The sequence below is a fragment of the Alexandromys fortis genome, unplaced genomic scaffold (genome assembly GCF_014885135.2).
Source record: "Alexandromys fortis isolate MF-2015 unplaced genomic scaffold, M_Fortis_MF-2015_v1.1 scaffold_5, whole genome shotgun sequence".
Lineage (NCBI taxonomy): Eukaryota > Metazoa > Chordata > Mammalia > Rodentia > Cricetidae > Alexandromys > Alexandromys fortis.
The window spans coordinates 23270317-23293468 of NW_026067924.1; the positions used below are offsets into that span (position 1 = coordinate 23270317).

Genomic DNA, 23152 nt, shown 5'->3' on the forward strand with positions numbered 1-23152 from the left:
ACTAACTTTATAGAGTACTGCATGAATGTTATTACCTATCAACTATGTGCTACATCATTCTATCAATAAAATTATGAAATATACATATGAGCAGCCTCTTTTAGGAGCCATTCAATAACCATTTCCAGAGGACACTCGAGCCTGTGGGCACCTGAGCTCAAACACATGCTCTGCTGAGCTTCCTGTCCAGTACTCAGCACCTTGACTGGGGACTTCACAGCTCTCCAGGTCGGCCTCCCACATCCTCTGATGACATCACTGCTCAGGAGTCACACTCCTCAGCAGTCCTGGTCTGAACAGGTCCTGCTGACCTCTTACAGCCACAGGCCTTTCCTCCTTCCCCCTCCCTTACAGTCTTCTCCCTCTCTCCTTTCCTAGGTGTCCCCTGCTCTAACACTTTCAACAGCCCCCAGGTTACATATGACTGATGTTTCTCAAGCACCCCAGGCTATTTTAAAAAGATTTTTTTTTTTTTGGCCAGGTAGTGGCAGTGCACATCTTTAATCCCAGCACTCGGGAGGCAGAGGCAAGCGGATCTCTGTGAGTTCGTGAGTCTGAGGCCAACCTGGTCTACAAGACTTAGTTCCAGGACAGCTAGGACTGTTACGCAGAGAAACTCTGTCTCAAAAAAAGGCCTGAATTTTATCACATTCTGTCTGTCTGTCTGTCTGTGTGTGTGCACGCGCTTGGCACCTATATGTGCCTGCAGCAGCCAGAAGAAGGAGTTGATTTCCTGGAGCTGGAATTCCAGGTAGTTGCAAGGCACCTGATAAAGGTGCAAAGATCAGAACTCAGGTTCCTCTGGAAGAGCAGCATTCCTAACTGCTGAGCCAGCTCTCTAGTCCCATCCCAGGCTAATTTACAGGTATCCCCACTGTATCGTACACTGCACAACTACACCTAGTTCTATATCCAAGACCCCTAGACTCCAGCTCTTCTGCACCTTTCTGTTTTAACACACATTGTGCATGACCTGCTTAGAACAATAAATGCATTAAAGTGACAAATTACAGCCTATCACAGAGGCTTAGAACCAAACACAGTCCTCATAAATAAAGCTGAGTGTGACTCCTTTGGTGAAACACAGCTATCAAAGAATGCCATAACCACAGAATGCACCATCTCTTTCTACTGGGCAGCTGGGCCGAACACCTAGGTAGATAATTAGCATTTGTAATAAAGGTACAACATACAGACATGAGTGAATATGGTAATTAAATTACATACACTCACCACTTTTTTTTTTTTTAGCTATCTTAAATAACCTTACTAAATCCATATAACTATTACGCCCTAGAAAGTTATTTTTGGGCTTCAATCTGTTCTTATGTAGACAATCCATTATCTTCAGAAAAACAAACACAAGCTTACTACATTTAAATAACTGCTACAAAGGCAAATGAATTACTGCTATAAATTATACTGATTATTTTTAGTTCTGAGCTCTTCATTGTTGAGTACCTCACTCATGGAGAGGACAGGTTGTAGATACTGGAATTCTATCAGTACAGAAAACAAAAAACAAACAGCCTACTTCCTAGTGGGGAATGATGAATAACTTATAAATGTATTACACACGTTAGTTGGTAATGTGTGTAATAATAAAGTCGAGTAAGGGAAGATGGGAGAAAAGAAGCAGAGTGCTATTTAATATGAGACTGTGTGCTAAAGTAACATCTACCAGAGGAGCCCTGAAGGAAGGCTACCATGAAGACATTCAATGAAAAGGTGGTCTAAGCGAGGGCAAGGCCTCTGAAGAGGAAGCCTCAATAGTCAACATGGGGAGGAGGGGTATGGGGAATGGGAAAGACGACACCATACGTTTTTCTCACATGCAGAATCTAGGTGTGTGTGTGTGTGTGTGTGTGTGACATGAAAGCAAAAGGATGGAATCACAGGAAGGATGAGAGGATGAGGGTAAGTATGAGCAAAGTACAATGACAAACTTATGAAAATGTTATAATAATACAAATCAACATTATTTTGTATGCATTAAAAAAAAATCCTGGGGCATGAGGAAAACACAGTAAATTGACTTACATAGGAGAAGGTGATGTAGACAAGGTCAATGACTACCATAATTTGGGATTTTTATTTTACTATATTTATTTATTTAGAGACAAGTGCCATTAGCCAAGACTAGCATCAAACTCAGTATACAGCTGAGGATGACCTTAACCTCCTATCTATGCCTGATAGGATTTTATTCTGAGAAAGAAAAGACAACAGAAACAGGCAGGAGCACGCACACACACACACACACAAGTATCAGTGGAGGTTATGAATAGAGAATTAACAAATTGGACTAATCTTAAGAGGATCATTCTGGTCTGGTAGCTATATGGAAAATATAATGTGGAATAGGACCAAGACAAAGCAAGCAATCCCTACAGGGGACTTCTGCAACAATCCAAGTGACAGGAAAAGGTAGAATTCAGATAAGGAAGGCAGGGGTAAAGGGTGTGAGAAGTCTGACATATGAGCTTGGTTGGCATGGGAAGTGAAGGCAAGGGAAACAACATAACACCATGATTTTGGTCTGAGCAGTTGGTGGCACGTTCTTACTGGGCACAACAGCAAAGACTACTGGAGGTCAAGCTCTCAAGGTGGATCTGAGGCCTTTCCTTGCTAGGTGCAGGATTTATTATTGCGGTCATGTACTAAGGAAACCTACCAGGAAGAGGAATGGAAGCTGCCATGAGGAAGATAGGAAATCTATACATGTTCACTGTCAGTGACAAGAAAATTACCAACTGCAATTTACCTCAACCAAGCAAATGACTGTTTACTACAACCCCAAGAGAACTTTTTCTGCTACAGCCTCCATGTCTTCCCATCCTAGGTAGCTCAGCCCTACGCCTCTCCCCTCAGTTTTTCACCACAGTCTTAAGAGATGTTCACACTTAGTACATGACTGTATAGCCAGGGAAAGGCCGCAGAACCATTTCCAGAACTCAAGTTCCAGTAGTCTTTTCTGTCACGCCCAACGAGAACTCGCCATCAACTGCTCAGAGCAAAATCATAGTTTATGTTGTTTTTCTTGCTTTCACTTTCCACGATAACCATTCCTGAACACCAGCTGGGCCAACTCCTATGAGCAGGGGAGGCAGTGCACAGCCCAGTTCTAGGAGGGTGGGTGGGAGAGACTGATGGCATGCCATGCACACCATACATTATGCCATTAAAATACTACACCACTGAAAATGTGAGGTTATTGAAATAATCTAGGATGCCAACCAGAAAACATTGCCTTCTGGCTTAACATCTTGATAAAACTTACTTCTAAGATTCAGAAGGAAATAGCCATTTCTCCCAAAAGGGCCATGTTTCTAAATCAGTGTCTCCTTTTAAAAAAAAGATTTATTTTACATGTATGAGTTAGGGAATATTATTTTAAGGTGTGTTACTTTTGTGTATGCTGTGGTACATTTGTTTAATGATGCAAAGATGTGTTACTTTTATTTACGTTGTATTTGTTTAACTCTGTGAAGCTGTGATTCTTTGCCTCACTGAAACACCTGATGGTCTAATAAAGAGCTGAATGCCAATAGCGAGGCAGGGGCAGAGAGTAAACAGGAGAAATGAGGACAAGGAGCAGCATTAGCAAGAGAACAAGGATGATAGAGGCCGGCCGGCCACCCAGCCAGTCACAGGGTAAGAGTGTAAGTAAGATAATACAGAAGTAAGAAAGGAAACAGCCCAGATGCAAAAGGTAGTGGGAATAATTTAAGAAAAGCTGGCAAGAAACAAGCCAAGCTAAGGCTGGGCATTCCTAACTAAAAATAAGCCTCCTTGTGTGATTTATTTGGGAACTGGGTGGTTGGGCCCCCCCAAAAGCCAAAAGAGTAAAACAACACTCAACATGTATGAGTGTTTTCTCTACATGTTTGTCTGAGAACCACATGTGTGCAGAGCCCACACAGACCAGAAAGGAAATCAGATCCTCTGGAACTAGAGTTATAGATAGGTGTGAGTCACCATGTAGCTGCTGGGAATTGAACCTAGCTTCTCAGGAAGACAGCCAATGCTCTTAACCACCAAGTCATCTCTCCAGTCCCAATATTTGACTTTTAAAACTAAGGGTTTTTTGTTTGTTTTCAGTTCTTGACACAGACAAAGAGTAATTCAGAAAACCTACCGTTGACTTAAAGTAGGATGCTGCAGCAAATGCTTCAGCCAGGTGTTTCTTATCACATTTCGAAGTTCATGGTTATTTCGAGCTGATAACACACCAACTACCACATCATAATGACTAAATTTCCACTGAGGAAATAAGGCTGATTGACCTATAAATAAGCAATACATATTGCAAGTCAGTCACAACATCGCAACTACAGTAAACTAGCATATATCATAAAAAGTTTATTACACATAAAACATGCTTTTGCTTATAAAACATACAGATAAATAGAAATAAAATTTAAAATTTCATTTTAAATTTAAAAAACCCAAAACTCAGCATCCAGAAATATGTACAACATACTGGCATATAGGCTTTGGTATCTCATATGTATGTATCTATACATCTATGCTAGCATAAGAAAGATTGTCAAAAAAAAAAGTTTGTTATAAGAATCAGCTGTGAAAAGCAATATGGCATAAGCAACATATAGCAGGCAGTAAGAAAGTCAATTAGGTCAGTTAGAATCCTGGGTCCTTCACGTATTTACTATGGGAACTTTTGTTGTTGCTTGTGGTGGTTTGAATGAGAATGGCAACCAAAAGGACTGGTACAATTACATGTGCCTTGGCTGGAGTAGGTATGGCCTTCTTGGAGGAAGTATGTTACTGTGGAGGTGGGCACTGAGGTCTCATTTATGCTCAAGACACTGCCAAATTCTCAGACCACTTCCTGTCGCCTGCAAGATGTAGGACTCTCAGCTACTTCTCCATCACCATGTCCCCTCATGATGATAATGGACTGAACCTTTGAACTGTAAGCCACCCCAATTAAATGTTTTCCTTCATAAGAGTTACCCTAGTCATGGTGTCTCTTCATAGCAATAAAAACCCTAAGACATTGTTGTTGTGTTTTGAGACAGGGTTCTAACATGTAATCCAGACTGGCATCAACTCCTCCATAGGTGAAAACTGGCTCTAAATGCCCAATTCCATTACTTTTGTTGCCCTGGTACGGGTATAACAGGCATAAACACCATACCTGGCTGAGTGTAAGTTATATAACTTCTTGAGTGTTGGTTTTTCTTAAACATAAAATGACTACAGTGTTTCTCAAAAAATATATAAAAATTAAGTGAGACAATGTATGTAAAGGTCCTAGTTTAGGGCCAGTAATATTTAAGTAATAGTTATTAAGTTTGGAGATTAAGTCAAGGACCTCCATGTTAGACATTATCACTACACCTACACACACACACACACACACTCTCTCTCTCTCTCTCTCTCTCTCTCTCTCTCTCTCTCTCTCTCTCTCTGTCAGCTAAAACTTTTAGCACAAACCAAATGTTCTAAAGATTGAAGCAGAAAAAGCAACATTTTTAGTAAAAAAAAAAAAAAGTCCTTTAACAAATTATGTACACAGCTCCTTTTTACTGCTGTAAGATCTAACGGGTAAGATTCTATTTTAATTGAAAAATTCATCCTTAGAAATACAACAGAAGAGAGGCTATGTCTTTCTTTTTATTGCTAGTTTTTAAGCTTAAGAGCTACAAGCTTATATAAAGCTCTAAAAAGAATTTCATTTCACCTGTCTCCAGTGATGGGAACTGGTTCAAATGTTTTTAGGAATAAATTACTGAGGGTCAGGGATCTTCACTATACTAATTGTAATGTTTTTATATGCTGTAGGTGCTAGGTAGTCAGTCTAAACTGCAACAGAAACATGTTGATGCCTTTTTTCAAAAAGACTAATTAAAATAATTAGGGGGCAGATTCTTTTATGACAATAATTTGAAAGATATTACACTATAACAATTTTAATACTGTTAAGAATTTTTCATACAGCTAACCCTATTTTCTACAAAATAGATTATAGAACATATATTTGTAAAAAGGCATTTTTCAATTCTACAGAGATATTTGGCCAGGTGGTAGTAGTGTACACCTTTGATCCCAGAATTTTTAAAAGCTTTACTGCCTCTGTTTTTATTTTATTTATTTATTTATTTATTTATTTATTTATTTATTTATTTATTTATTTATTTTGGTTTTTTCGAGACAGGGTTTCTCTGTGTTTTTTTTGGAACTAGCTCTTGTAGACCAGGCTGGTCTCGAACTCACAGAGATCTGCCTGCCTCTGCCTCCCGAGTGCTGGGATTAAAGGCGTGCGCCACCACCACCCGGCTGCCTCTGTTTTTAAAATGTCTTTCTAAAAGATTAAAAATCTGAAAAAGGGCAAAAGTCATATTTAACCTGTGTTTCATTAATCTGACATCAGAAAAATAAGATTTCTACACAAAAACAAAATTTCAGAATAATTCAAATATCCCTGAGTGTCAAATAGTACCTTATTTCTGGTGTCTAGTCAAAGGAGATCATTTAGAAATAAAGTACATAGCACATAATTTAACCTCGGCCTCAAACTTTTCATGAACTTTTCTCAAACCTATCCCTTTATGGGCACTCAATCTAGCTTCCGCTTAGACTGTAAGTCTTTACCGAGATTAGGTCCTCTGTGATCACCTAGATGACCACAAAAGGTTTCTGGTTATGTTTTTAAAAAACTAAATGCATACAAAGACAACCATTAGCATGTGGCAGTCCTGCAGGTCAGCTGTAAACTAGTATTGATCTTAGCTCTACGTCTGCTCCCAATCCCCATCTAAGCCACTTCTGCTTCAACTGCTCTACTCTGAAGGCATCTCTTTTTCTTGCAAAGACTCAAGAGTGTTTCTCGGCCTTCTAGAGAAGGTCTACTACCAGATAAATCAGATTAAGAAAAAGAAAACCAAGTTCTTTCACTACACCTGCCAACGTAAACCCACCCAACAGACTCCTCATAGGAAAGGCTAAACTTCTCAGGTGGATGCTTTAAGCACCTAGGTCAGGTGGCCGGCCACGCAAGCTCGCAGCTCCCCTCTTAGCTTCAGCTTATGTCCTCATCAGTTACAGGGAACAAGCATGGAAACAGCTTGGATTCCAGTATCCAGAAACATGAAGGGGCGGGCGGCTAAGACATAAAGACAAGTCATGGAAGAAGGCACCCCGGGAAGGGGAGGGCGGGGGAAGAAGTCCAACTTCACTAGAACTCAAGCTTGAATTCCATAATTATACACTAGATTTTTTTTTTTACATTTGAAGTGACAAATGTCTTCTGACAGTAAAAACCAAGTGATAGGTACTTCAAGAGAATGCTGACAGTGATCTCAAGACAAGTCTGCCTCACTGCTGCTAGGACTGCAACCTGGAAGTCTTTTACAGGGTATACTGCAGTCAGACGTGGTGGCACACGACTTTAATCTCAGCACTCGGAGGCAGAGGCAGGTGGATCTCTATGAGTTTGAGGCCACCCTGGTCTACATAGTGAGTTACTGAACAGTCCAGAAAGAGAACCTGTCTCAAAACAACAACAGCAAAGCAAAACAAAAACAGGACACACTTGGAATATATATTCAGCACTTTAGGAAAACAGAACTTTCGTTGACATTTCATTCTTCAGAAGCTGTCTGTGCACCTTGTTTTCTCAGGCAAGCTCTCTCACTTCTAATAGTTATGCACTGATCCATCCAGACTGAGTGGCCTGTAAGCTCCAGGATCCTCTTCTCTCTCCTTTCTCAGTACTGGGGTTACAACTCTGCACCACTGTGCCTGGCTGAGATCTAATTCAGATCCTCATGCTTGTTGTAAGACAAGCATTTTATGGTAATTTTACCAAAGCCAATCTACAGATTCAAAGCAACGCCCATCAAAATCCCAGCAAAATTTTTCACAGACCTCGAAAGAACAATACTCAACTTCATATGGAAAACCAGAAACTCCAGGATAGTCAAAACAATCCTGTACAACAAAAGAACTTCTGGAGGCATCACAATCCCAGACTTCAAACTCTGCTACAGAGCTACAGTACTGAAAATAGCCTGGTATTGGCATAAAACCATACAGGAGGACCAATGGAATTGAACTGAAGACCCAGATATCAATCCACACACCTAAGAACACCTGATTTTAGACAAAGAAGCTAAAAATATAAAATGAAAAAAAAGCATATTCAACAAATGATGCTGACATAACTGAATATCAACGTGTAGAAGAATGAAAACAGACCCACATCTATCGCCATGCACAAAACTCAAGTACAAGCCAGGTGGTGGCGGTGCACATAAAAACTAACAACAGTGAACCTGGGAAGTACATTTGAACACATTGGCACAGAGACCACTTCCTAAATATAACCCCAGTAGCACAGACACTGAGAGCAACAATTAATAAATGGGACCTCCTGGAAATGAAAAGCTTCTGTAAACAAAGGACATGGTCAACAAGACAAAACAACAGCCTACAGACTGGGAAAAGATCTTCACTAACCCCACACTGGACAGAGGACTGATGTCCAAAATATACAAAGAACTCAAGAAATCTGACATCAAAAGAACAAATAATCCAATTTTTAAAAAAAAAAATGGAGTACAGACCTAAACAGAGAACTCTCAACAGAGGAATCTAAAATGGCTGAAAGATACTTAAGAAAATGCTCATTATCTTTAGCCATCAGAGAAATGCAAATCAAAACAACTCTGAGATTCCATCTTACACCTGTAAGAATGACCAAGATCAAAAACACTGATAACAGCCTATGTTGGAAAGGATGTGGGGTCAGGGGAACACTCCTCCATTGCTGGTGGTAGTGAAAACTTGTACAGCCGCTTTGGAAATCGGCATGGCAATTTCTCAGAAAATTAGGAAACAATCTACCTCAAAACCCAGCAAAATTGCTGTTGGCTATATACCCAAAAGACACTCAATCATATCACAAGGACATATGCTCAACTATGTTCATAGCAGCATTATTTGTAATAGCCAGAACCTGGAAACAACCTGGATGCCCCTCAACTGAAGAATGGATAAAGAAAATGTGGTACATTTATACAATGGAGTACTACACAGTGGGAAAAAATAATGACATCTTGAAATTTGCAGGCAAATGGATGGATCTATAAAAAAAACATACCGAGTGAGGTAACCCAGACCCAAAAAGATAAATATGGTATGTATTCACTCATAAGTGGCTTTTAGACATAGAACAAAGAAAAACCAGCCTACAGGCCACAACCCCAGAGAACCTAGACAACAAAGAGGCCCCTAAGAGAGACATAAACAGATCTACGTAGGAAGGAGAAAAAAGACAAGTTCTCCTGAATGAATTGGAAGTGTGGGGGTCACAGGAGAGGGTAGAAGGGGAGGGGTGAGGAAGGAAAGAAGGGGAGTGGAGAAAAACATAGCTCAATAAAAACAATAAAAAAGGAAAGCATTTATTTTACCAACTGAACTAGATTTCCAACCCCATAGTTTTCCTTTTTTAAATTAACAGGATTGAAGAGTGCTCAGCTTGTAAAAATATATCAGCCTGCACGGTCACATGCTTGAAAGGAATGTGTACAAAACATCAAAAACATTTTTAAAATAGTTTTCAAAATAGATATTATATTGAAAATAATCTAGAAATACAGATCATGTTTCTTTCCTTTCATTTAAAAATAATTTCAACTTTTCCTCCACAGAACTTGCTTCCCTTTATGAAGGAAATATATTTAAATTATAAGGTGCTCGTGGCATGTAAACAGATGATACAGGTAGAAAATTAGTATCTTCTCCGTTTCATTCTCTTGATTTGCTCATTCGAACTGAACACTTCTTATGTCTGCTGTGCTAATTGGCACAGGCCCACAGGGAACAAGATCTCCACAATGACAGGAATAGCTCACAACCCCAAGCAAGTGCCCCAAGAGCAATGACTATTTATATTAATACGTAATCTATCCCGAGAGTCTGGCAACCTGCTAAACTCTGCAATGACCGTGGACATTAAAGTCTTAAGGGACATTGACCTCAAAACTGATAAATAAGCCTAAAAAGTCCTAAAACAAACAAAGAAAACCCTCATGAGTATGCTCTTAGACACCATCCATCACAATCAGGCAGAAGTCTTGAAAATAAGGAAAACATAAGAGCCCATCACAGATCTGTTGATGAAATAGTCACTGCAAAACTAGTGTGCTCTTGCCAGCGTCAACGAAGCATACTGGCATAGGCTGTAGCCACCTCCCTAATACCAATACTCTCCAGAATTCCTGGAGTGTTTACAGTGACTGGGCACTGTTCTGAGTGTTTTGCTGAACAAATCTTTATAGATCACCAGTTTATAGACATGGAAACTGAAACCCTGAGATCCAGCATAGAGGGGTAATTTTGGAAGAACCAGCCCTAGGCAAAAAGTAGGGCATCAAGCTCAATTTGTCTTTGAACTGCTTGCCCTGTCTGTCTCCAAACATGCTGGAACGAGGTATCCAGCCCTACACCTAGCTCTCCAAGTATGTACTTATCATACATAAGCGCCTCTTCTTTCCAAGTCTGGCTTCCTTCTTTCCAGATATCTTACAAAGACAAGCCTTTTCTCGGTCACATCTTTCTACATTCACCACTACATAATTCCTATAAGGCAATGTCCAACAGTACACAGAGATCAAGTCAGTTTATATCCCCTGGTCCAAAGCCTATATTTCCTTTGCACTTTGTGCCTCTGGTGTGCTATATTGCATAAGAGGCCTCCTCACCAGTGTTGTTTAAAGCCCCTACATAGAAAAGTTGCTAATCTTAGTACTAAGATGACTCATTCGCTTCCCTCAGGTCCTTGCTCAGCTGCCACCTCTTCACAGTGGTCTTCCTTGATCTATCTGTTTACCCTCTTGGAGAAAACTTCATTTTTCCTTCAGCATCCTCACCATCCCGTGACATTTACACTCACAGTCTTACTGTCTCCCCTTTCAAATGGTTAACATCTGGAGAGCAGGCTCTTTATTTTGATTATTTGCTAATTCCAGCCTACAAGAAAAGATGGCCCAGTAGCTATCTGTTTGCTGAAAGAACTGTCAGCCAAAAGGGTTTTTCTAATATTCAGAAAAAGTAAATTTCCCTTTCAAAAAAATGATTGGGCTTTCAAATAGTTTATCAGGTCAAAGGACTTGCCCCAAGTCTGATGTTCCGAGTTTGATTCCCAGAACCCACATGGTGGAAGAAGAGAACTGATCTTAAATTATCCTTGGACTTCTACGAGAGCTCTGTGGCATATCAATGTGCACACATACACAAATAAATTTTAGAAATTACTAGTGTGGCTTAATGGAACTACAGAGGAGCAGAAAAGAGAACAAGTAAGTTCTAAAATGCTAATTCAAGAGGAAGATACTTAGTAAAATCTCAGGTTTTAGGCTTAATGTACGGGATCAAAACATAAACATGCCCAAATGTTTTAAATATTTCAACAGCAAAATAGGAAAAAAAAAAAACCCTGTGGTAATTTTTTGCAACCAAAATACTTCTGCGTTTGTTTTTGAAGTGCCAGGGAGGAGAGTGGGAAAGGAATCTGTCTTTATAGTCAAACGTTATCTGACAAAGCTCCAGTAGCAACACAAAATTAATTTTTACAACTAGAATGACCCTATATGACCCTGAGGGTTCCTACAGCTTGCTTCCTTAATCTAGTTTAATCTAAACGGATAAGCTCTAAAGCATTAAACATCAAACATTAAACGGACAGGAAAAATCTTTTTCAAACACAAAAATTGCTTGCAGGCTTACTAAAATATAAGCTCAAAGGCAAGGTTTATTATGTGAACCCCAAAGACTGTTAATGTTAGGGTCACATATATTCTACACTGGCTCTCCAAGCAGATTCCAGCAACTCACTCGTTTATTTAAAAGAAAAAGAGAAAGAAACCCATAAAACACAACCCCAACAGATGTTTAGGTTGCAAAGTATTTTGTACGCACGAGACTTTTCTCATCTAACTTGTAAAAACCCCACCTGTTTAGCAAGCTAAACACACACATAATGGTGTGTTTTTCACTATACCACTTACGTGGTTAATTCTTTTCAGTCACACAAATGACCTTTCCAAAAGCTGGGGGTTCATCTAACAGGAAAAGCGATCATTACTAAAATAACTCCAGTGTAATCTGGTAACAGCTGGAGGAGTCTTGAGGACTGCTAAATGCGTTATTAGAATCAGCCCTGCGCTGATTGGGAAGGCCTGTTTTTAAACTTTCTGAAAAGAAAACAGCTGTTTGGATATGAAATGGAAAGATAAATCCTAACGTAGTTAAAAAAAAAAAAAAACTAAAACAAGCATTGCCCCATCTTTAAAATAGCCATCTAAGTCTCCTTCTACAGGCTCTCTGGGAAAAACCTGAGTAAGACACACAAGAGACCCTAAGGTAGTGTTCAGGGTGATGGGACAACGCTGAGCGAATGAGAACAAAGCTTTCATTCCCACGAGGGAAGAAGTTTGGGAACAAATGGACTCGAGAGTTAAAGAATCCGGTACTCCCAGGCTCCTTTACTAGGAAGCTACCCGAGCAGAACCGCAGGGACGACTCCACTCACAGCTGCGCCCTATTTCACGTCTAGATGTGTTTCACCGGCTCACCTCACGATCAGAGACCGCAAAGTGCAAGCCAGTCCCCTCCTCACTGCAAAGTGAGTCCTGATGCGCAAAGCCTGCACCGGTGCGCTCGCGGACCCCCTCGGAGAGAAGCCCCCCCCCCCCCCAAGGCCCCTCGGGCACGGCGTGGGCCCCTAAGCACACGCTGAGAAGGACCGCACAGTCGAGTTCGCCCGACGCGGATGAAAAGACCCGTTTGTTCAGCCTGTCCCGGGACGTCCGCACCCGCCCGGTTGCCCCCCGCCCCCGGCCTCCCACGCGCGCGACCGCCGAGTCCCGGCACCTCACCTGCCGCACCGGGCCCGGAGGCGCGGGGGGGCGGCGGGGAGCGCAGCCAGAGGTGCCAGAGGTGCAGCGCGGCCCCGAGCACGCACGGGCACAGCAGCACCAGCCAGTTTCGCATTGGCCGCCCCCGCCCGCACCACCTCGCGCCCCCGCCGCGCGCCGCTCTCTCCCGCGTCCCGGCCGAGAGCGAGGGGACCTAAGAGCACCGAGCGCCACCGGCAGGGCTCGCGCCCGCGCTCCAGCCCGCGCCCGCAACCGAGGCCGCACTCGGCGCTGTGTCCTCGGCTCCCGCCTCTGGTCCGGACCGCAAACGGCAGCGGCTCCGAGGCCGGAGCCCCGCCCCCGCGCGCGCGGCCTTCCCACCCGTTCCGCCCTCCTCGCTCTCGCCCCGCCCTCTAGTCCGCGTCCCCGCACCGCCCGTCAACCGAATGGCTGGGAGCTGTAGTCCCGCGCTGAACCCAGGCGGGAGGCGTGTCTGACATTCCAGGCCCTAGAAACTACATTTCCCGTGGTGCTACGCGCGCTCAGTTGCAGGGCGCTGGCGGAGGCGGAGCGCGCAGAGAGCACGCGCGTCTCTCCCCGGGCCGCTGCCCCTTGGAGGCACACGGAACGTGCGCGGCCGTCTTCGTGCTAGTGCCCCCCAGTGGTGGAGGCGGGCACTGCGCGTACGGAACCCGCACGTCTCTGCGGGAGTTGTCCGACCGGCTCAGCTGTGGGCAGCGCTGCAGGCGCGTGGCCTCGAGGAGCAGCTGCCCAGCCAGGGCAGGTTTGCATGGCGCCTGAGCGCTGATCGAGATAGGGGCGCGCTCCCGCGACATACCTCCTTAAGAGGACGGCGGGGACTTCCCGGCTGCCCTCCAGTTAGCGACGCTGGGTGAGGAAGCCCCAGGCCTCGCCATGGACAGCAAGAGCGGAGGAGAACCCCGGACCTGGAGGCTGCTGCCGCCCCTGGCCTTTGGCGTCCGCACTCTCCTCACGAGGATCACTGTCGGAAGGACGGGGAATAAGAGCTGCGGCTACCGATGACTTTGAAAAGTTCCCGCAAGTTGAGGAAGCTTAAGATGACCAAAGACCAAATATGTGAGAGTTTCCAGAGGGCTTCCAGAAGATCCACCTCCAGCCGGCGTTAGGAAAAGGGCGTACTTCCTTGGAACCACTTCTGGCTCAGCCCCATAGTGCCACTGAGCGGCGATTTCCGATTTCGTCTCAGGCAACTGCGCCGCGGTCGCCTTCCGCCCCCTTAGTTGATTGAGAGTTAGCAGCCAAGGATGACCTTGAACTGTCGATCCTTCAGTCTCCACCTCGAAAGTGCACAGATTACAAGCCTGTGCCAACACCTGTGGTTTTTATGCAATGCTTTGGGATGGAACCCAGGGTTTATTAATCCATTTTAGGCAAGCACTCTACCAAAGAGCTACACCCTCAGTCCCTCACTATGTTAAGATTGACTTTTGTTTTGTTGATTTTTTGTTTGATTTTCATTTATGTGAGTTTACCGGGCCAGGGAGGCCTAACCTGTCTCCTGGAGCTAGAGTTTCAGGTGGTTGTGAGCCGCGTGATTTGGATGCTGGAATCTGAAGTCGTGTCCTCTGGAAGAGCAGCAAGAGCGCTTAACCACTGAGCCATCTCTTCAACCCCTTAGATTGCTTTTTCTTTGGGTATTTTTGCAATGTTTTTGACTTTTTAACTTGAAAATTTTTATTTGGTTTAGTTATATAAAAGCTGTGCTCTACTGTTGTATGAACTTAATAAAATAAACTTAACTTACACAGTCCAATTTTGTTTCTGCTAAAAGAAATCTGTTTTGGCTGGGAATGAAACTCAGGCAGTCTTCGGGGGTTGATGCCCAACACTGAACAGGAAGGGAAGTGGACTTATGTATTTGTTTCCATTACAAATCAGGAATAGTTAAAACAATAGTAATCATTTACTATGGCAACTTTACTACAGGTCAGGAATATGGGCGTGAAGTTCTGGTTCACATTCTCAAAGTTGCAGCAGATTGTCAACTGGGGCTGCAGTCATCTGAAAGCTTGATGGTGGCTGAAGAGAGCATTCTACATTGCTTACACTTTCAGGAAGGCATATTTGTCACTTCTGGGTTAGACTCTGTACAGTGATGAATCCCAGCAAGCAGAATATTCAGATATTCACTGTAGAGTCACTATTGCTATGCCCAAATCCATGAACTCCCCGCCAAAAGCCAACAAGAAGACCTAGTCCTGTATGTAAAAGCAAATTATTTTATGCAAGTTTGCAAACTCAGTCTCTCTGCATGTCCAACGTATTGGAATAAAATGGAGAGCCCCAAGCTAAGTTAGGGTTGGGTTTTTATAGTAGTAAAGGTGGGGGTGAGGGGTTTCTGAGGTTCAAGACCCCTGATTGGCTGACATTTGTCTAGGGGTGTCATGGTGAGTGTGTGCTGGCAGGTGATCCTATCTACAGTAGTTGGAATGTTAGGCATTTCCTTTGGATGGTCTGTTCTCAGGTGCTGCTTAGGTAATCTTAGTTTATGGTCTTTCCTGCAACCAGGTATTGCTTCAGGGTAAGCTACTGAGATCCAGGCCTCCATTAAACTTAACTGATAGCTGAGTCCTACTCTGGCAGGTGATAATGGTTGGAAGTAAAAGACTTCCTTTGGGTGATCTGTTCATATTTAGCTTATCATGGCTGGCTCCTACACTATCAGGAGGCAAAGACCATTGCTAACCGTCTTAGACACTGACAAAGAGCATGTCCTGAAAACGTGAGTGAACAATACTGTCTCAACACTCTGGGGTAACTTTAAGACCCCTACATACATGAACTTTGAAGAGAGAAAAGTACATGTTTTTCCTTTTTAAAGGAAACAAAAGATGAAGCATATGGCTGTTTGGCAGATGTCACTAACTTCTGTACCCTCCTTTCACAGATATGTGTACACAATGCAATAAGGAAGAATAATTTCTACAAACTTCTTTTGAGATTCATTTTTTAATTATGTGTCTGTGTGTCTGTGTGTGAGGGCGTGCCTTTGGAGGCTAGAAGAGGGCATCTGATTCCCTTGGGTGGACTATAGGTGGTGGTAAGCCGCCGTGTGAGTGCTGGGACCTGAACTCAGGTCCTCTGCAAAAGCAGGACAGACTCCTAACCACTGAGCCATTTCTCCAGACCCTCTAAAAATTACTTGGTAGAAATTTCTCTGTTTAGAAACTACAGTGGGAGCCGGGCGATGGTGGCGCACGCCTTTAATCCCAGCACTCAGGAGGCAGAGGCAGGCGGATCTCTGTGAGTTCGAGAGCAGCCTGGTCTACAAGAGCTAGTTCCAGGACAGGCTCCAAAGCCACAGAGAAACCCTGTCTCAAAAAACAACAACAACAACAAAAACAAAAAGAAACTACAGTGGGAGCAAGAGAGATGACTCAGTGGTTAAAAGCACTTTTTTTTTTCTTGCAGGGTTTGATTTCCTGCACTACGTGGCAGCTCATAGCCAGCTTAACAGTAGTTCCAGGGGATCTGATGCCCTCTTCTGACCTGTGATGGCACCAGGCGGGCATGTGGCAGACACTCATACATGCAGGCAAAACATTCGTGCCCATAAAATACATTTTTAAAAACTACGATAACTTACCTTCTATATTTCTGTTAGAGAAGTTGTCATGTGAGCAATAGTTGGTTGTCAGTAAGGGTTTATGTATATGTGTGTCCTTAAGAAAAGTAGCAATGGCCTTTTGATATCCATAAGTTTTCGTTTTGTGAATAAAGAATTAGGTCTAGACAAACGTCTGTAATAGCATTGAGGAGGATGAGGCAGGAAGAGTCATGAATTCGTACTCAGTCTCAAAAAAAATAAGAAAAAGAGCTCCCAAAGAGGAATTCTTATTTTGGCAAATCTAATATACATATTATAGTATGCTGCCCTACCTTCCCATATATATATATATATTTACTGAGCACCTATTGTGTGCCAGGTACTTCAAAAGGTATTTTCTATACACAAATGAATGAAACAGAGCCTTGTCAGATGATATGGGTGAAGGGCAGACTATAAACATAATCAACAAACTTGGCCAGCATATTAGAAGACCTTCAGTGGTGTGTATGTGTGTGTGTGTGTATAAAAGATAAAGCCAAGTAAGGAAATCGTGTGCAACTGAAATAGGGCAGAATGCACATTACACACACACACACACACACACACACACACACACACATATACATACATACATACATACTTTAAGGTAAAATGTAGACTCTTGAGCCTGGCGAGATGTCTTGTCTTCCTGTTCTTGCAAACGACGTGAGTTCAGTTCCCGCACCCACTTCAGATGGCTCACAACTACCACAACTGTAGATGCAGCTCCAGGAGAGCCAGCATCCTCCTCTGGCCTGCACAGACTTCTTCATATAAAAGCCACACCTACTCCAGCAAGGCCACGCCTTCTAATAGTGCCGCTCTTTATGGACCTATGGGGGCCATTTTTATTCAAACCACAACACATATAAAAACATAAACATGNAATAATATTTAAACAACTTGGTTACAATGAACACTGTAGCTAGGCACCGAAGTCATCCTAATGTAGTTGAAGAAATAGTCTTAAAAACCTAACGAGCATATAATCAATCTGAACTGTCAAGGTGTTCGCAGTTTCATGACATGAACAAGTTAAAGGGGGATTAGATTTATGCAGACGTAAGCCAGGACGCTTGGTTGTCTGACTGCCATTGACGAGTATCTAGGAAATGTCTGCCCAGGGTGCTGCGGCAGCACAAAGCAACAGATACTTAATTTAGCCCTAGACTCAGGAAAGAAGGCTACCCCCTGGGGAGAAGACAGTAGAGCTGGAAGTCAAAAAGTGTAATTAACTTAACAAGGACAGGAAGTAAGGTTCAAGGACACTCTTAAGTAAAAAAATAAAGCAACAAAATCCCAAGATGTCTGCTAGGGAGATTTAAACAGCTTAGTACAACTTTAATGCAAACAGAATAGGCAGATGTCCAGTCACATACTATGCTAAGGATTCTACACTTTTTAAACAGGCATGTTTATGTTTTTATATGTGTTGTGGTTTGAATAAAAATGGCCCCCATAGGTCCATAAAGAGCGGCACTATTAGAAGGCGTGGCCTTGCTGGAGTAGGTGTGGCTTTTGTTGGAGGAAGTCTGTGCAGGCCAGAGGAGGATGCTGGCTCTCCTGGAGCTGCATCTACAGGTAGTTGTGGTAGTTGTGAGCCATCTGAAGTGGGTGCGGGAACTGAACTCACGTCATTTGCTAGAACAGGAAGACAAGACATCTCGCCAGGCCCAGGAGTCTACATTCTACCTTAAAGTCTGTGATAGAATATTGTCCTTCTCATGTTTTGCACAATGGTACAAATCTATAATCCCAGCATTTAGCTGGAAGCAGGAAAAGAAATTCCTGTTGCTATGTGTTTGAGGATTACGAATGCACAGCTCCATGTCAGATACCGGCCACTTACCCAGGATGCTGCCCTCCCTTCCCATCCAGTGTCTCCACCCTTACTATTTCTAGGCCATGGCCTTCTGCTTTGACTCCACCAGGGGATTCTGTCCCTCCCTCTTGTCCTCCCAGCTGCAGCTAAGACATGACTTCTGAGTTTAGCAGACTATGTAGAAGTTACCCTAATAAGGTACAGAAAGGAAAATCTAAACTAGTTAACAAGACAAAATTGTTCCTAGGATCTACCTGCTGGTCTACCTGAAACAGCAAACTCTAGGTTCAGTGAGAGACTCTACCCAAAAAACAAGGTGGAGCCAGGCGATATGGCCCATGCCTTTAATCCCAGCATTTAGGAGGCAAAGGCAGGTGGATCTCTGTGAGTTTGACACCTTCCCGGTATACAAATGGAGTTCCAGGATAGCCAGGGCTGTTATATAGAGAAACCCTGTCTCAAAACAAAACAAAACAGAACAACAACCAGAAAAACCCACCAACCAACCAAACAAACAAACAAACAAACAAACAAAACCGAGGTTGAGGATGATAGAAGAAGACACTTGAAGTCAAGTTCTTTCTCCAACATGCACATATATGTGCACTCTCTTCTGCACACATACATGCACACACACGTGCACTCTCATCTGCACACACACATGTACATACATATATATCACATACAGTGCTATGTATGGAAGGAGCCAATAGCGACCATTTAATTTATACAAATCAGTGTTGTGAGGAAAAAGGAAGCTGGACAAATGTTAAACAAGACAGATGCCAAGGTAACAGGGATATTCTGTAACCCAGGACACATGGCCATCTTGTTCTTATCACACCTTAAGTATTTTATGCAAATTTTTCCACTCTGCACTTAGTGGCTATCTTTTCCCCCAACATTAGGTGGCAGTAAGAAGCTTCCTTCTCTTGTCTTCCTCTTGTTTTTCTGTGTGGAGAAATTGGAAGGCAACCAAAGTTGATAGAAGCCAGTTAACTACAGGCCTAAGTCTAAAATAGGAGATCTCAAGTTAGAATTTATTTGGGAAAACTAAAAGTGTATGGTTTTTATGTAGAGTAACACGTCTACTGATTCTCAAAGAGAAAATAATTTTCACAATATAAAATAGGTTGGCTGCACATTGTACTTTTACACAATAATGTTGCCTTTAAAAAGATACAATTCTGGGACTAGAGAGATGGCTCAGCAGTTACAAGTTCTGACTGCTCCTCCAGCAGACCCAGGTCTGTTCCTGGTACCCACATGACAGCTCACAGCCCTCTGTAATTCCAGTTCCATTATTTCTGACACCCAGTTCTGGCCTTCATGGGTACTGCCTATAAATGCATCTCTAAAAATACAATTCTGTCTTCACCTTTCTTTGACTTTCCAATTCAATAATAATATATTATATATATATTGTAAAATATCACTTAGCTATATCCATAGACCCTGATTTTATCCTAATAATTTATAATCTTTATTTTTAGATGGGCATGGTGATGTATGTCTTTAATCCTAGCACTTAGGAAGCAGAGGCAGGAGGATCTCTATGAGTTCCAGGCCAACCAAGGCTACCTGATAAGGCCCTCTCTCAAAAAATAAAACTAATAATAGCAAACATGCCTTTAATCAAGCACAGAGGCAGTGGATCTCTGAGTTCCAGGCCAGCCTGGTCTACAAAGCAAGTTCCAGAACAGCCAGAGTTACACAGAGAAACCCTGCCTCAAGGTGAAACCAAAATTACCATAAGGCCCTTGAAGAGAAAGTGGCCAGGTCACATCCGCTAGACTACTCTAACAGCTATTTCCTGCCCCCCCACCCTGCCCCACCCCGCCCTACCAGAAACAAGTAGCCAAACTCCACCCTGGTGGTGGTGGAAAGACCAAGATCAGGCCACAGAATCCTACCACCCCAGGCAACCCTAGAAAGTACCCCACCCCCTCTACTAGAATTCCTATATAATGCCCACCCCCTGCTCAGTTCTTCCTGGCTTCTCCCAGAGGCAGCCACTCTCTTGTTTCCCTTCCAATAAATCTTTGTGTGAGGTTTGTTGTGCTGTGTGACTTGGCTCCTGACTGCCAGGATACCTTTCCTTTCTGAGCTGTAACACTTAACATTAGAGAAACATTTTCCTCAGGGCTGTAACACTTGCATTGGAGAAACATCTTCCTCAGAGCTGTAACACTCACTACTACAACAAAACAACAACAATGATGACGATGACCATGTTGATGATAAATGTATTTTAGACTTTTTTCAGAAGAGGGTGTTGAATCCCTTGGAACTGGAGTTACAGATGGTAGTGAGCCGACTTTGTGGGTCCTCTGTGAGAACAACAGAGCTCTTAACTGCTGAGTCACCTCTCCAGCACTATTTTAATACTTTATATTATTGAAATATACAAAATAACTTCTATTAATTGTTTTCCCTCCAATTTCAGTAGGAAACATTCCTTACACATATGCACATACACATTTTTTTTTTCTGGTAAGTCCAGTTTTTTTTTTCTTTTTTTAGATTAGGCTGGCCTCAAACTCACAGAGATCTGCCTGCCTCTGCCCCTGCCTCCCAAGTGCTGGCATGTTAAATTCAACTTAAAAAGAAACTATAGAGAACTTTGCTACTGATGATTATGAATATTGTTAAATGTTTGAACATGACAAGAAATGTCTTGCTATCAAAAACAGAGTTCAGGCAGGAAAGCGCTTGCTGCTTAAGCATGAAGACCCCAGTTTCCCATGTAAAAGTTGGGTACAAAGGTAAGCATCTGTAATTCCAGGGATGGATCGATCCTTAGAGCTTGGTAGCTGCAGCCTAACTGAATCCATGCCATGAGATCCAGCTTCAATGAGACATTAACCGGGGAAGTGCTGACCCTTGGCTTTCACACAAGCGTGCATCCCGCCTCACACACAAACACACACACTAAACACAGAGCTAGGTATGGTGGTTCATGCCTATAAGCCTAGCACTTGGGAGGGTAGGGCAGGAGAAACTTCCTGGAGTCAAGCATGGGCTACATAGTGAGATCCTGTCTCAGAAATCAAACCTCCAAAGATAACAAAAACAAAGGATAAGTGACATCCAGAGATTCAAATTTCTACAAATTAAAAGCCATGAAGTGAAGTCTAGTACGACGGCATGCTTATGTAATGCCAGCCACTTGAGAGTCTAGAACAGGGGAACCAGAAGGAAGTCCAAGGTCATCTTGGGCTACACAGTAAGACCCTTTGTAAAAAGTGGGGGAGGGAAATAAAAAGCGCGCACATTATTCATGCAGTCTTGGAAAGAATCAAGTGACATAAAATTTAAGATTCAGAAATCTCTGTAAAGAAAGGAACAGAACTCTCTGTAGCCCCATGAGCCCCTTGGGGTTCAAGGTCCAGATCTGCATATGTTCCCTCGAGCAAGAAAAGTGTGTGGCCTCAGGAGAGCTGGGCAGTGAGATTCTGAAACACCTCAGACCTGTCCTGAATAGTAAAGAAGGAAACATACAGCAAAGGATCCTACCTCTACCTGTGAACTTTCAGACAAGAGCTAGGTGTGCGCCACCTTAGCCTTTGGAGTTACAGAGATGAAGAAAAAGAGATGCTTTTGTTTGTGCCCCTGAAGAAATTGATTCTGGCTAGGCACGGTGGCTCGTGCCTATAATCCCAACATATGGGAGGCTGAGACAGGGGAATTGCTGTGAGTTTAAGGCCAGGCTGAGCTTCAGAGTGATGTATGAAAAAAAAATCAAGGAAAGCTTATTTTTTAAATCAATTCCCTTAAAGTAACAAAACTAAAAACATCTTGGACATGTCTGGCATGCATGTCAGGTCCCAATTGTCACGTCTGTGACTTGGGGGTGGGGGGGTGTTTCTGGGGACAAAGGACATTCTTTGCAATATGTGATTACTTTGAGAATTCAGATGCCTGCTTTGAGTCCTCTGCCTTTTTCCTCTGACCCTGGAGCTTCCTCCATCTCTTCTTCCTTTCTCTGCCAGCACAATGGAAACACTAACAGTATTCTGCTACGGAAAATGACCACGACAGTGGGCTCCATCTCAGATTCTCCCCAACAGAGTCCTGCTGCATTATGACAGGGTCATAGCAGCTGTATTATGGGGTCAAGGTAACCCCGTTGCCAAGCTAGAACTGGCAAAGGCAGAGTCCCTAATGGATCTGACAACAAATGAGGAGGGCCCACCCCACTCCGCAATGTGCCCTCCGATGTCCTCATCACACTGACACGCTCCTGGCTCTCTGTCAACAGCATAGCTCTGCTTGTTCATCAGCCAATTGGTTCTTCAGACCTTACACATTTTACTGACTAGAGTTTGCAGTGAATTTCAGAAATATAACAGAGATAAATAGGAAGAAAGGCTTAAGCGGGGGGTGGGGGGCGAACATTAAGGCTGTTGAAAGTAAAGAATACGAGGTGTTGATTGCATCCCAAATATCCGTCTAGCAAATATTTATTAGACGTCTCTGTATGCCAACACTGTTTATAGAAAGAGTCTCACTCTGTATATGGGCTAGCCTGGAACTCCCCTTGTAGTCCAGGCTGGCCTCCCAATCCTGTCTCAGACACCGGAATGATGAGATTACAGGTGTGTGCCACCATCCTCACCTCCTTTATTCTTTCAACAAATACTTATCAGATGTCTCTGTATGTCTGTCATCAGCACCAGATGAGAACAGAATAAAGCTGGTTCTTGTCTTCCGTGAACAAGGGGGAACAAGGTAAACAAAGGGGAAATGCCATCAGTTTTCTTCAGAACAGACTGAATATTTGAACACACTGTGGCCGCTGTATGAACAGCCATA

At 43.0% G+C, this 23152-nt stretch overlaps 1 protein-coding gene across 4 annotated transcripts in view; it reads right to left on the reverse strand.

Moving 5' to 3' along the window:
- Positions 1-13237, reverse strand: part of B3galnt2 (beta-1,3-N-acetylgalactosaminyltransferase 2) — a 32136-nt gene extending 18899 nt beyond the window's left edge. For all 4 annotated transcript variants that reach the window (XR_007591769.1, XM_050142458.1, XM_050142459.1 and 1 more), the window contains exons 1-2: positions 12906-13237; positions 4139-4286 (exon numbers count right to left, since the gene is read on the reverse strand). Coding sequence is in view for 3 of the 4 variants with exons in the window: in XM_050142458.1 (XP_049998415.1) it covers positions 4139-4286; positions 12906-13020 (263 nt within the window). In the remaining variant the exon portion in view is untranslated. The remainder of the gene's footprint in view (positions 1-4138; positions 4287-12905) is intronic.
- Positions 13238-23152: the final 9915 nt, after the last annotated feature.